Source organism: Channa argus, chromosome 19 (genome assembly GCF_033026475.1).
Source record: "Channa argus isolate prfri chromosome 19, Channa argus male v1.0, whole genome shotgun sequence".
Lineage (NCBI taxonomy): Eukaryota > Metazoa > Chordata > Actinopteri > Anabantiformes > Channidae > Channa > Channa argus.
Genome location: NC_090215.1, coordinates 10,674,432 through 10,688,039, shown reverse-complemented (window position 1 = coordinate 10,688,039; position 13,608 = coordinate 10,674,432). Strand labels below are relative to the sequence as shown.

General features: G+C 39.7%; 1 protein-coding gene across 7 annotated transcripts in view; it reads right to left on the bottom strand.

The window, feature by feature from the left end:
* Positions 1–13,608, bottom strand: part of rttn (rotatin) — a 30,758-nt gene that overhangs the window by 5,551 nt on the left and 11,599 nt on the right. For 6 of the 7 annotated variants that reach the window (XR_010911722.1, XM_067486049.1, XM_067486050.1 and 3 more), the window contains exons 24-40: positions 13,324–13,515; positions 12,270–12,512; positions 11,214–11,370; positions 10,030–10,196; positions 9,291–9,510; positions 8,332–8,460; positions 7,954–8,064; positions 7,253–7,411; positions 6,774–6,851; positions 3,735–3,933; positions 3,485–3,582; positions 3,302–3,389; positions 2,253–2,454; positions 1,796–1,886; positions 1,289–1,439; positions 888–1,025; positions 5–207 (exon numbers count right to left, since the gene is read on the bottom strand). Coding sequence is in view for 6 of the 7 variants with exons in the window: in XM_067486049.1 (XP_067342150.1) it covers positions 5–207; positions 888–1,025; positions 1,289–1,439; positions 1,796–1,886; positions 2,253–2,454; positions 3,302–3,389; positions 3,485–3,582; positions 3,735–3,933; positions 6,774–6,851; positions 7,253–7,411; positions 7,954–8,064; positions 8,332–8,460; positions 9,291–9,510; positions 10,030–10,196; positions 11,214–11,370; positions 12,270–12,512; positions 13,324–13,515 (2,626 nt within the window). In the remaining variant the exon portion in view is untranslated. The remainder of the gene's footprint in view (positions 1–4; positions 208–887; positions 1,026–1,288; positions 1,440–1,795; positions 1,887–2,252; positions 2,455–3,301; positions 3,390–3,484; positions 3,583–3,734; positions 3,934–6,773; positions 6,852–7,252; positions 7,412–7,953; positions 8,065–8,331; positions 8,461–9,290; positions 9,511–10,029; positions 10,197–11,213; positions 11,371–12,269; positions 12,513–13,323; positions 13,516–13,608) is intronic. The other variant, XM_067486046.1, reaches the window with a different exon arrangement.

The following is a 13,608-nucleotide window of genomic DNA, read 5'->3' as shown; positions in this document are numbered from 1 at the left end:
ATACCTGCAGTAACAATTCACACAGCTTGCTGGCTGAGGGACTGTTCAAAATGTCCGAAAAAGCAGTAGCACTTGTAGAGTTTAAGGTTTTGACCCCTTCACCTCGACTTTTTGTTTCCTCTGTGAAAAGTGTACAAAGAAACTGCAGAGCCACTGTGTGCAGAAGTGGTTCTGCAAAATTCTCAGTCACACAGAGGGATAACGTTCCTGTAGAAAAACAGGGCAAAAATATAAAATCCAATGTCTGAATCTATTGTCAGGTGGATATTTCTCGTTGACTGAGGCAGTGTAACTAATGGAACCACACAAATAATTTTAATGTGAATGCAGACACCCAGATACAATAAACTTGTACACATGGGCATCAATACACGCTCAAAGGTTTAGCATTCATCTTATACTGGACTCATCAGATTTCCCTGCTGAGCCATTAATCAGAGAGGAAGAGTTGGACGAGAAGAGTAGGGCATAAGGACAGGATGCAATTATCTTATCTGAGCATCTGTTCAGGACAGATAATACACACAATATTGATTCGACAAAAGTGTGAATGTGTGTGAATTTCTTTTCTATTTGTTTATCTAAGTTAATGCATATTTACACCTAAAATGTTAATCCTGAATACTTTGTGAGTTACTGCAATCAGTATATTTACCATGACTGTGATTATAGTCTATTATTTGAGGGAAAACATCATTTTACAGTCTGAGTTTATACTGCTAAACTGTAGTTAGTAGTTTAAATTAAAAACCCAAATAATGTCTAAACTACAAAACCATAATCTATACATTATTATAATTATTTTGCAGCCTAGCCCAGATAAATACATTTCGTCACTTTAAAACATGCTTGCACACACAAAAACAGAGCAGAGAGCATCTGTGTACCTGCAAATGTCCACCAGCGTCTTCCCAGTGCAGCAGAGACAGATGGATATGCTGCTGAGCTGTCCCTCCTCACCAGAGTAGCCAGGAGCGTAAACACGTCTGCCCAGCAAATACAAACCCTGTCTCGCGTACCTGAATCTGAAGAGAAAGTCACACATTTTTTGACAATGTCAACAAAGCCACACACAGATCACACTGTAGAGCATAGTGCACAGAGAGTAGGATAAATGCCTCAATACTGTGGGACTTGCATTTGAGACACTGTGGATTATTTTTCAAAAAACAAAACAGTGAGAATACACCACATGTGATATTGAAAAAAAATTAATTGTGGACAAATACTCTTAATCTTCATTTATTAAAATAATTATTTTAATTTGAAATTATCATGGGGTTCTGACCTAATCCTTTGGTGTCCAGCATAAGCACTGCAACCAGAGTAGTCAACAGCTGTTTCAGGAAGTCCATCTGGCCAATGAGCTCCTGGCTCACCATGACACATGTCTGCAGCAGCTTAGAGAAACTGGCCAAGAACTGAAGTAGGGTGAGAAGCTAAAAACAAACATGCACAAGCAGAAATCGAAGGAGATTATCTACATATTCATGGGAACACACTGCGCAAACGACAGTTATTACATAAGAAAAGATGAACATGGATACAGGGTAAGTCTAAGTGATTCAATTTTAAAACCAAATTTTCCAAGCTGCAAAAAAACTGTTATTTCAGTCTAAGCTTGTTATATATTCCACCCACACTGAGTTCTTGAGGAGCCCTCAGACAACCTAGCGCTACACTAAAACAGCCCACGTTTTTGTAAAAAAAAAAAAAAAGTCATAATAGCAAAAAAATAAATAAAAGTAAATAAAAAGTTAAACTCTTCAGAACTGTCTATCGCAGCATTTCTCACATGGCTCTTGATATCTTCTCTTTCTCCTGGTAGAACATTGGGTGTCTTCAGCTCTGTCAAGCATTTTTCAATGGGTCCAATGTCCACCAGACTGAGAAAGAAAAGAACATGAAGGAAAAAAAGGAAAGTATTCATGAGAGACTAGATAAAGGGGAATGGGACTACAGTTAGGATGAATTTTCTATTTAATAAAATTTACACTATTTATGCCATAAAAAAATACTTGTTACTATAACTCAAAATGTAGGTTTTAAGATTTTCTAATACTACCTTCAACCAGAACATTTTATAAAGTATTATCTTTCCTTCAAACAACAATTTGCCCAAAGAACATACATGTAAGATTTCAGCACAACAAAGCTTTTACACTGTACACATTACTTGTTTTAGTTTTATTTATTACTTATACTTTAGTGAACTGAGCGTATTCATGTGCACTGATTACGTGGCCTACTACCTGGACAGGGCTTGAAGTAGCTGGTGTTGTCGAACAGCAGTGAGGGTGAAATCTGGCAGGATGGCGAGCAGGTTAGTCAGCAGGCCACAGTGGGCAGTCAGCAGGTCAGGTGTGACCATGACAACAGGTTCCACAGACGATGGCTCGCCCTGTCGGGAGTCTTGGGAAGTAACTGAGTCACGGGTCCCTGTGTCACTCTGGCCTGTTAGTCACATCAATAGATAGCTAATAAAGAAGCACTGACATAGGTTCACACTCTCACGCTAGTCTGTGACTACAGCACTGTGGCCACACAACACAAAACATCACACTGAGGTAACATTTCAAAATTGTAAATGTAAGATGAAAATATAGAAGTGTATGCAATGCTGTTAGTTTATACCGAGCAATAACCACAATGAGTTCCACTGAATCAAATGGAACATAATAAAAAGCTACGGTTGTGTCCAAAACTTTCTATCCATTTTATTTTATTTTGTCCTTTCCTGCTTATCCTGTGAGTTCAGGGTGGCCACAGCGGATCTTTGTCCGTGTGATAATTTGGCACAGTTTTTACGCCGGATGCCCTTCCTGATGCAACCCTCCCCTAACGACCCTCTAACGGGCTTGGACCAGCACCGCAAAGCTGGGGATGGGAATGGGCTGTTAGGGCTTCAGTGTCTTGCCCAGAGACACTTCGACATATAGCCAGGACCGGGGATCGAATCACTGACCCTGTGGTCCGTGGACGACTGCCTTTACCAACTGAGCTACAGCCAGCTGTTCTATCCATTTTGTTTAACATTGCAAAAAGAGTAACACAAAGAATTTTCCATAACATAATATTTAATGTCCCAACAGCAAGTAGAAATGTCCCTTCATCATCAGAGGCGACAAAAATGGTCAAGGAGTGCATTGAATATTATGTTGATGTAAAAAACAATGTTTTGTTTTACTCTGGTTGCCATTTCAATGTTAAAGTGATGCAATTTTTCTCATTAAGCCTATATATGGTGTGAAGAAATAAATCCTGCAGTCTTAGAACTTTCGAATCACAGACTCCACAGTACCTTGAGCCATCAGTCTGCTAGCAGGGGTAATCTCTGTGATGCTGAAAGGAGAGAGAGCCTTAGGGGTTTGTGGCCCTGAGCCTCTTAACTGTAATCAACAACATAAAGATGTAAGAATTTATTTCATTATTAAGTCGATCCTTGGATTGTGTGTGCATCAGAATGTACAAGAGCATTGCTGACCACAGTGCTGGATGTGGAGAGGGAGCTAGAAGGTCTGCTAGAGTTGATAGTGGGTGCAATTGGGTCAGATTTCCAAATCCATAGTGAATTCTCAGAATCTAGAAAAGCATGTACACATAATGACACAAAAAGAAACAATACAAACCTTTTATTTAACAATTAGATGGTGTATGCTGTCAAAGTAAAACTCCTTTCTGTATTCCTTCATGATATTAGTACTAAAGACATGAATAAAAGAATCACAGCCTACCCAGTGAAGTGCTCTCCTGATTGCTGCTGCCAATGCTAGTGCCAGCACGAGGTCGTAGATGAAAAGCGTACCTGCCATTGTAACAGCTAGAGGCAGAGAGAGCTACATGCTGGAAGTACTGACAGTGGTAGAGCAGAGCCTGGAGTGCGGGTAGACCAACCAAAGACACACCAGAGACCTCATCATGGACACATGGGTGCTGAAAAAGCAGAGGACATATGCAAATATCTCATTATGAATTATTCTATACACATGAGTAGCATTAACCTTGCACAGAGACAAAAGGAACAAAGATGAAAAAGGTGTAGGAATAGATTGGGAAGAATGATAAAATCCAACTGGGTAAAAATTCTTAATTTTTGTCACTCAAAAAAAATATTTTAAACAAGCCTTAAATTGTTTTCTGGTAAACAACTACATTAGAATTTGTTAACAACAAAGCCTTGCTTTAAGGAAAAGACTGTCTATCTCCTTATGGGAAAGTCAGTTACACCAGCAGAGCAAAAAATGCTGTAAACGTTGAAATACGAGAACAGAATGCAACCACAAGGGGGCACAAGCCAGCATCTTCTTGTGGCAGTCCCAAGTCTGGATAAATGCAGAGGGGTGTGTCAGGAAGAGCATCCGATGTAAAACACATGCGAGTCGTGACTTCCAAACCGAATTGGTCGGAACCCGGGTTAACAAAGAACGCCACCGCTGCTTTTGACCTACAGGGTTCCGGTGGAAGTTGGGTTACTGTTGGTTGAGGAAGGAGAGGAGGAAGGCATGTACATAGGCAGAGAGAGAAGAGGAAAACCAAGAGTATAGGACTGACAGTAGGGACTTTGAATGTTGGGACTATGACAGGGAAGGTTAGAGAGTTGGTTGACATGATGCAAAAAAGGAAGGTGGATATACTGTGTGTCCAGGGACCAGGTGGAAAGGTGGCAAGGCTAGAAACTTAGGAGCAGGGTTTAAATAGTTTTGCCATGGTTTTGATGGGAAGAGAAATGGAATAGGAGTTATTCTGAAAGAGGAGTTTGTGAGGAATGTTCTGGAGGTGAAAAGAGTATCTCCATGATAGGTTGATGAGTCTGAAGCTGGAAATTGAAGGAGTGATGTTCAAAGTTGTTAGTGGTTATGCCCCACAGGTAGGATGTGAGTTAAAGCATATGAGGAATTGTATGCTAGGTTGGACCCTAAGGAGCGAGAGGTGCATTTGTACAGGTTGGCAAGGTAAAGACATTGAGATGGGAAGCATGTGCAGCAGGTTAGGGTGATTAAAGAAAAGGATGGAAATGCATTGACAGATGCCAGGAGTGTGATGGGAAGATGAAAGGAGAACTTTGAAGAGTTGATGAATGAGGAAAATGAAAGAGAACAAAAAGTAGAAGAGGGGACTGGTGTGGAGCAGGAAGCTATCACAGTAGCAAAGATTATTAAGTGAGGAGGGTGTTGAAGAGGATGAAGAGTGGAAAGGCAGTTAGTCCTGATGACATACCTGTGGAGGTATGGAAGTGTCTAGGAGAGGTGGCAGTAGAGTTTCTGACCAGTTTGTTTAACGAGATCTTGGAGAGTGAGAGGATGCTGAGGACTGGAGGAGAAGTGTGCTGGTGCCAATTTTTAAGAACTAGGGAGATGTGCAGAGCTGTGGCAATTACAAAGGAATAAAGCTGATGAGCCAAACAATGAAGTTGAGGGAAAGAGTAGTGGAAGCTCGGCTAAGGGCAGAGGTGAACATTTGTGAGCAGCAATATAGTTTCATGCATAGAAAGAGAACAACAGATGCAGTATTTGCTTTGAGGATGCTGATGGAGAAGTACAGAGAGGGTCATGGGGAGTTGCATTGTGTCTTTGTAGATTTAGAGAAAGCGTAAGACAAGGTGCCGAGAGAGGAGCTGTGGTATTGTATGAGGAAGTCTGGAGTGGCAGAGAAGTATGTTAGAGTGGTGCAGGACATGTATGAGAGCTGTAAGACCGTGGTGAGGTGAGCTGTAGGTGTAACAGAGGAGTTTAGGGTGGAGGTGGGTCTCCATCAAGGATCGGCTATGAGCCCCTTCTTGTTAGCTCTGGTGATGGACAGGCTGACAGATGAGGTTAGACAAGAATCTCCCTGGACTATGATGTTTGCAGATGACATTGTGATTTTTTAGTGAGAACAGGCAGCAGGTGGAGGAAAATCTGGAGAGATGGAGGTCTGCTCTGGAAAACAGAGGAATGAAGCTTAGCCACAGCAAGACAGAATACGTGTGTGAATGAGAGGGACCCAGGTGGAACGGTGAGGTTACAGGGAGCAGAGGTGAAGAAGGTGCAGGACTTTAAGTACGACTTTAAGTCAACGGTTCAGAGCACTGGAGAGTGTGGAAAGGATGCGATGCAAGCAGGTTGGTGTCAGGTGTGTTGTGTGATAAAATAGTATCAGCGAGAATGAAAGGAAAGGTGTTCAAGACGGTGGTGAGATCCGCGATGTTGTTCGGCTTAGAGACAGTGGCACTGAAAAAAAGACAGGAGGCAGAGCTGGAGGTAGCAGAGCTTAAGATGTTGAGGTTCTCTTTGGGAGTGACGAGTATGGACAGGATCAGGAATGAGGACATCAGAGGGACAGCTCATGTTAGATGTTTTGGAGATAACGTCAGAGAGGCCAGATTGAGGTGGTTTGGACATGTTCAGAGGAGAAACTGTGAATATATTGGTAGGAGGATGCTGAGGTTGGAGCTGCCAGGCAGGAGGTCTAGAGGAAGAACAGAGGTTTATGGATGTAGTGAGAGAGGACATGAAGTTACTTGGTGTGAGAGAAGAGGATGCAGAGGACAGGGTTAGATGGAGGCACATGATTCGCTGTGGCGACCCCTGAAAGGGAACAGCCCACAGGAAAAGAAGAAAAAAGAAGTAAAAATACTAGAAAACAATAAAGCCGTAAAAAAAGTAAGAATAAATAAAGATTACTTATTTGTCATTTGATATACAGCCGGTGACAAAAACAGAGAGACAGAGAGGAAGAGAAAAAACACTTAATGGACTATAAAAGCTTTTTAACTAGCTGGGAGAGTTGCTGACCTGCCAGTTTGAGTCCTTGGCCTCTTCTGCATTGGCAGGCATAGGCATCACCAGCAAGTTCTGCAGGATAAATGCAGCCTGGACACACAAGCCCCCCCACAAAAAGACACACATGAGTTAGGATCAACAACAGTGCCATCTGGCTGTATTTTGGTGGGAATACATATAAGTTTCACACTTGAAGAGAGGGAAATTCTCTTTCACTGTGTTAAATGTGTGTGGGAACTGTAAGCATCAAAAGTGAAACATAATTTTAGCTAAAGCAACAAAGTGAGTGCTGACATATGACAATGTGCAGCAGATAGTGATCCTTTGTCAATCGTCTTGGGAAATAAAAACAAATGATGTGTATTTTTGCATGTAGGGTTCAGTTCAGAAGGATATTATTTATTTATTCCCTATTATCAATAAGAGTAAACAATTAAAGATATGGGTTGTTCAGAAAACTATAGAGCAGAGTTGTAGTTATAACACTATACCTCTCGGCGGACCATGCTGCTCTCCTGTTGATCCAGAAGGATGTTTAGCAATGTGCCCCACAGACCACCACTGATGTTCTGACAGCTGGCACACAGAGCTTGGCACCCACTGGGCACCGAGGACAGAGCTGCACCCAAACCTATACTGGCAAACCTCACCTGACACGAGAGAGCAGATGTCAATTTAAGTCGAATATGCCTAAATGTTTGAGGAGAGAAAAAGATAAATAAATATAGAAAGAGAAGGATGTGGGACAATAGGCTCCAATGTAATATATATGCAGACAGCTAATTTTATGGGACAGCCTATAGAAAAATAAAATGTGAATTTGGCGGCATAATACTTGAGTGGGACTAAAACAGGTCATGATAAAACCTACTCTGTCAAGGGAGTCTCTTTTTATCTGAGTTGTGAGATAGCTTTTTATGGAGAAAGAGAATGTGGTACAACTAGCTGTCAGGTATTTCTTTTAATCTGTTAGTACCCACACAACACTTATGGGTTTTATTTTGTCCCAAACAAGTGCCCAGAAACATTTTGTGACATAAAGCTTTATAAAGTAAAGCTGTAGAATGAACAGAACAATTCTGAATATGTACCACTATTTTGTCTACACTGTACATGTACTTCTTATTTACATATAGGCATACGTGATAGTGAAGGTCAATTCAAAATGATGTGAGGCTAGAGATTTTTTTACCTCTTGATCTCGATCCACCCATAATGGGATAAGCCAGGCCAAACCCAACTGTGAGGCACTAGCTTCTTCAGCACTTGCCCCATTTCCCAAACACCACTGGGAAATGAAATCCTAGGGCAGGAAAAAAAAAAAAAGGAGCGAGATGAAAATCCTTGTTCTGGAAGAATTCCAAGTGTTTTATACTGTGCAGTTTAGTGTTTACTGTCTGATAGAAAATAAGACTATTTAATATTATTTATATACATTTAATAATTGAATGTTATGTTTGTTATGAATGTTATATGTTGTATATATTTTATATAGATATGATCAGTTTTGCAAATCTAATTGAACAGTCCGTCTAACCAGTTCAGCACTCCAAGAACTGTTGACACTTACTTTGTCCTTATTCTCAGCCATCATTTCATAGGACAGGTGAAGCAAGCAGATAACAGCACTTTTGGTTACACCCTTCCCCATGAAAGACATGGAGTTGCCTCCCCAATCTACATAAAATGAAGAGATGACCTACACAAAAGACACAGATTATATCAGATACACTGAATTAAAGAGCAATCACATAGATTTTCATCCTGAACAAACGTAGCTGACAGAACATTTGAATTTGATAGGTGGTTGGCAAAATTTCAGTTTGCCATTTAAAAACCAAAAGCAAAATGGTTTGACTGAACAAAGACTCCTCCATCAGGAATGGGATCTGCACTGTAGACCAGATGAAATGAAAGGAGCCTGCAGGTCTTTGGGGCACTACAGTCCCGGGAGCACTGGATGTGAGGTAGGTCAGAGGGTTGAGAAGATGAGGTATCTAATTGTTATTACAGGGGAACAAGAAGCTGCTACAGATCTTGTCTGGAAACTTACTGAAAATTAACCTTCAATCTTCCCCTAATCTTAATTTATGTCAGTTAAAGCTGCCCAATAATACAAAGTAAACACAAAGAGTTTGGTGCTGTGTAAACAGGATAGTCTATTCAGCAGGGGCCATCATTCCCCCACCAAATAAATACAAATTTGGACACCTCTGTGTTTAGGACTACTGCGCAAGCTGGTCTACGCTCAGTTACGTTATTGTTTTATGAGTTTTTGAGCAACTTGAACAGATGGATCAGGCAAGGTTGATTAATCTCATCAGCATCTTCACAGTATGGCATATCTAATCAACAATATTTGTACCTATTGTGATTCATGTCCCATAACTGCATTTTGCTTGGTTTTAATTAATTCCTCAGAAAGTACTTTTTGCTTTATTCATTTCTGTAGACAGGGTAGTAGGCTTGCATATGCATGCACAGAACTTCAGAAACATGCCAAACACATGCTCACACATAAACACACACCTCTAATAGCCCACTGAGATACTTAGAGCAGAGGGCAGTGGGCTCCAGATCAGGGCAATGGGAGCTCCAGCCAGGCTGGGCAGTCAGGCTGACCATGCCCTGCAGTGTTCTCTCTAGGCTGGGAAGGCCATAGAAACGTGGGGCGTCAGACACCCGCAGGCTCTGAAGCAAACAGACTGCCAGCTGGCTCTTGAAGGGGCCTGCAAATGCCAAACATTGCCTGGACCGACAGGAAAGGACAGAGTGAGAGCGGGAATCAAGCAAACCAGGCAGATGGGAGGGTACATAAGATGCAAAATAAATAAATAAATAAATAAAATTCAACATCCATTTTAAAAACTAATAATGCTGATGGTTAGCATGCCAATTCCTTATCATATACCTGTGGCTTTTTATGTTTCTGGCATTGACTTTAGTGTTCTATTTGTCCATTTTGTAGTCCCACAGGAAAGCTGAATACAGTATTACAATAGAAAATATTCACCTTTCCTTATAAAATAACGAATTCTATTTTCATTTTATATTTTTACATATAAAAGATTATTCATTATATATGTAGGTATATATGTAAAATACATATCTCTAGTAGAAGAAAGGTGTTAGCACAGGTAACTGTGCCTCTGCGGACATAATCAATAGTCAATGCAGAAATCGTTTTTTTCCTAACAAAATTATAAAGAAATACATTAATTGTAAGAATCTGAAAGACTCCTTCCATTGTATTTAATAATCATCCTACCTGTCAGTGGTGTGTCTGAGTCTGAGAAGCAAGGTATTAAAGAAGCTAGTGAGTTCTCGCTGAAGTTTCTGCCTGACATGGTTCTTCTGTTCCTCTAGTTCCCCTGGGCTCTGAGTTGAGATCTGCATCTCCACACCAAGCAGCAAATTAAGAAGTGACATAGTCTCCTGGATAATTTATGGACAAAACAACACAAACAGTTTTTTAAAATCTTTTCTTTTTTTTTTCATAATTATTCCGGGTTTATCTCAATTATAGTAGTTCTTTGCTCATCTTTTTTTTTTTATGCAATTTTCCGATTTTTTACATGTTTTTGACAACTTATTCATGTGTCTATCAATTTCACTTTACTTTTTATGACTTTGTGTTCTCTTCTACTGTACAAAAAAAGAATATGCATATCTATATGGACTATTAACTTTAGTGGTTTTTGAAGTACTAATAGCAAAATAAAATTATGTATTCTACCTGTCAACGAATGAAATTTCAAACAAACCAGTGAAGATCTACAAGAGGGGGATAAGTATATTTGAGAAAGCTCCTCCTTATCACCCTACAAGACTTAGATGCTGAATTTGTAACAAAGCATCAGACTCTGTGCAGATATTTAATGCAAGTGTAGGGAGTGACAGATGTTCCTGAAACAGCTCAGTAATTACAGAAAAGTCGGAGCAAAGCAGAGCTGCTCACCCCTACCAGGCATGCAATCTGAGTCTGTTTTAGCTGCCAGGGGAGGGCTTATTGTTTACACACACATTAATGAGAAAACCAAGGTGAGACTGATTAATTCCTAAAAGTAGCACTTCCCAATAAAACAGTGTGGTGATTTTTCTCCATCAGCAAAAATATGAATCCAACTTCTTCATAATAGTTCAGAAAATAATATGTGCCTCAGGTTTTAGGTTGGATGGCGTGATACTACATTTTGTTCATTATGAAACATTAATGTATTTGCCTGGTGAGGTGTGGTTTATTTAAGTTTTAATTGTGGTATAGGTATATAAGCATTTTTGTTGGAGAGCAGAGTCTATATAAATACATAGTGAATTTCTGATCTATATCACAGCCATTAAGTTACCTATATGATTTTACCACTTACTATTGCTAAAATAAAAAATAAATAAAAACAAACAAGAAAAAATATTACTTTAAATATCGCACTAAAACGGGTAAATTCTTTGTACTTGTTTGAGAAGCAGCTCCAGTATCCAGCGCAGGTCTTTGTCCTCTGGGTCAGGTGCAGACTCAGTGTGCATCTGTCTGAAGTAGGCATTCAAAAATGCAACAATGCCCACCAGCAGCCTCTCATCCTCAACACAGGCTGGACGCACCTGAAGAAACCTGCAGGGAGGAGGAGGCAGAGACTGTGACAATAGAGAAAGAGAAAGTGGTTCCAAGGGAAATCCTCAAATGTAGACTGAAAATAATCTGGAACTGTTTTCATTTTCTTATTATATTGTAAAAACAAACAAACAAACAAAAAAAAACCCATTGCACTGAAATATACACTATGTAATAAACATACACTGCCTATCAAGATATTCAATCCCTTTATATCTTCCTCTTTTAATTTTTTTCCAATGTTGAATCATGTTTGGCACATTTAGCTTTTTGATCCTTTTTTATATCATACTGAAAACCCATTTCTAAAAATGTATGCCAAATAATTTAAAGCATAAAAAGCAATTCAGAATTTAGAGTTGGAAGGGGCCATTCACTCACAATCACTGTGCAACCTGACAGAGGTTGCAAAAAGGAATGAGGGAAAATGGCTGCACCCGGGAGGCATTAACAGGGACGATATCCTATGCAATGGCCTGTTTATAACTTTAAAGTATATTTGGGCAGAATGGTGGCAATTAAAAGGGAAGCAAAAAGACTTAAGAAACATTCAGTTTAAATCAAGGTTGCGAAATAAATAAACTATTTGTAAAATATATCCTGTTCATCATTTTTGCCCAGGAAAGCCATAATAGTCATATCAAAGCTCTTAAAACAGAAACAGTTATAGTAATGCCACTGTTTCTAAATAAGACAAAAGCCAAGGACACAATGAGCTCGCTGAGCCACAGAAAAAAAATGTTTAAAGCAAGCTCTGTTCTCTTCTATACCAGCAGTATATAATAGCAATATAATAGCAACCATAAAACCCTTAATCATTTCATTCATAACCTTTTACAAGACATATTACAAAGTTGTTTATCAGCAAGTGAACCTACAGTGTATTGAATTCAGCATACCTTGTCACTGCTGTCTGCCAACTGAGGGAGTGAAGGGTGTCTGTACAGCTGTGGGTGGGGATGTGAGGGACGGCCAATCTGTCAATAAGCAGGTAGAGGCTCAGCCTGGAGAGAGCAGAGGTCACTGAACTGTGTCCTGCTGCAGTGACAATGGCCTGGATGCAATCCTGCAGTGCAGTGGGAAGGTGCACTGCTCGCAGAGACAGAACCTGTGCTTCTGACAGCTTTAAGTCAGGATGATATCTGTGGGGAACAAATTGTTAATGGGTTTAAAAAAAAATTACTTAATCAGAATCAGATGCATACATGACTATTGATGTGCTGACAAGTGTTGTGCAAGTGGCATCTTCAGAAGCATACTAATGATTGCATTAGCAAGCATATTGGATCACCAATGTGGAGAGAAGAGACAGTTATGAATCATCCAAAGGGAGATGTTTTCTGAAAATGAAACATGCAGATGCAGCTACAATTATGAAGCAATATCATCAAAAACTGTCATAAAATATGAAGAATCATAAAAACTGCCCTTTACACAAAATAGTCCATGACAGATGCCTCTCAATTTTCCCTAACTAATTTATCTTGAATAGATAAATAGAAATCTTCTCCCTAAGATACAAGTAAAATTTAGTTTCATGCAGACTGATCCATTTATAACATGCTTTAAACATCTTTGTTGTAATAAAGTTGGTTAAAACTGTGTGAGAGACATTCTCATCTGTTTGAATTAGAAGTAAATGGAGACAGATGAAACACAAGATTCCAGGCTTCTGGAACTAATTCTTCTCTGCAATTCTTCATAAGAGAAAATGCTGTTTAGGACTTATTTGTAGCATGCAGTTTCCACGGTTAAAACGTTCTTTGATTATTTTTCTGGTCCTGTTCTTCACATTATAAGAAAATATCACAGGGTTATCCAAAAACAATGCAAAATATCTTGTAATTTATAATAGGTAGATTAATACACTGTAAATAGTTTTTTTTCTTTTTCAAACAGGAGCACAATATCAGAGTACCTGTTAGTAAGAATAAGAAACATTAAGGTTCTTACTCAGTAATCCTGGTAGAGGCATCAGGCAACTCCTCAAGAAGGTTGTCTATTCCAGAAAACCATGCAGTATTCCAAGCCACCTGCAAGACTTGCCGGGCAGGTTCCAGGGTCAAGAGGTCAGAGGATGGAGGCAGGACACAGCAATATGGACTAACAGCGTGATGACTCCCTGCTTGGAATGGGAGGTTGTACCTGGGAATGAGATTAGGAGAAGAGTAAAACGTTTGTGCTGTTGATGGGGTGAAAGGAGCCCTGCTATGATCTCCAAAACCTCAAAGATAACCT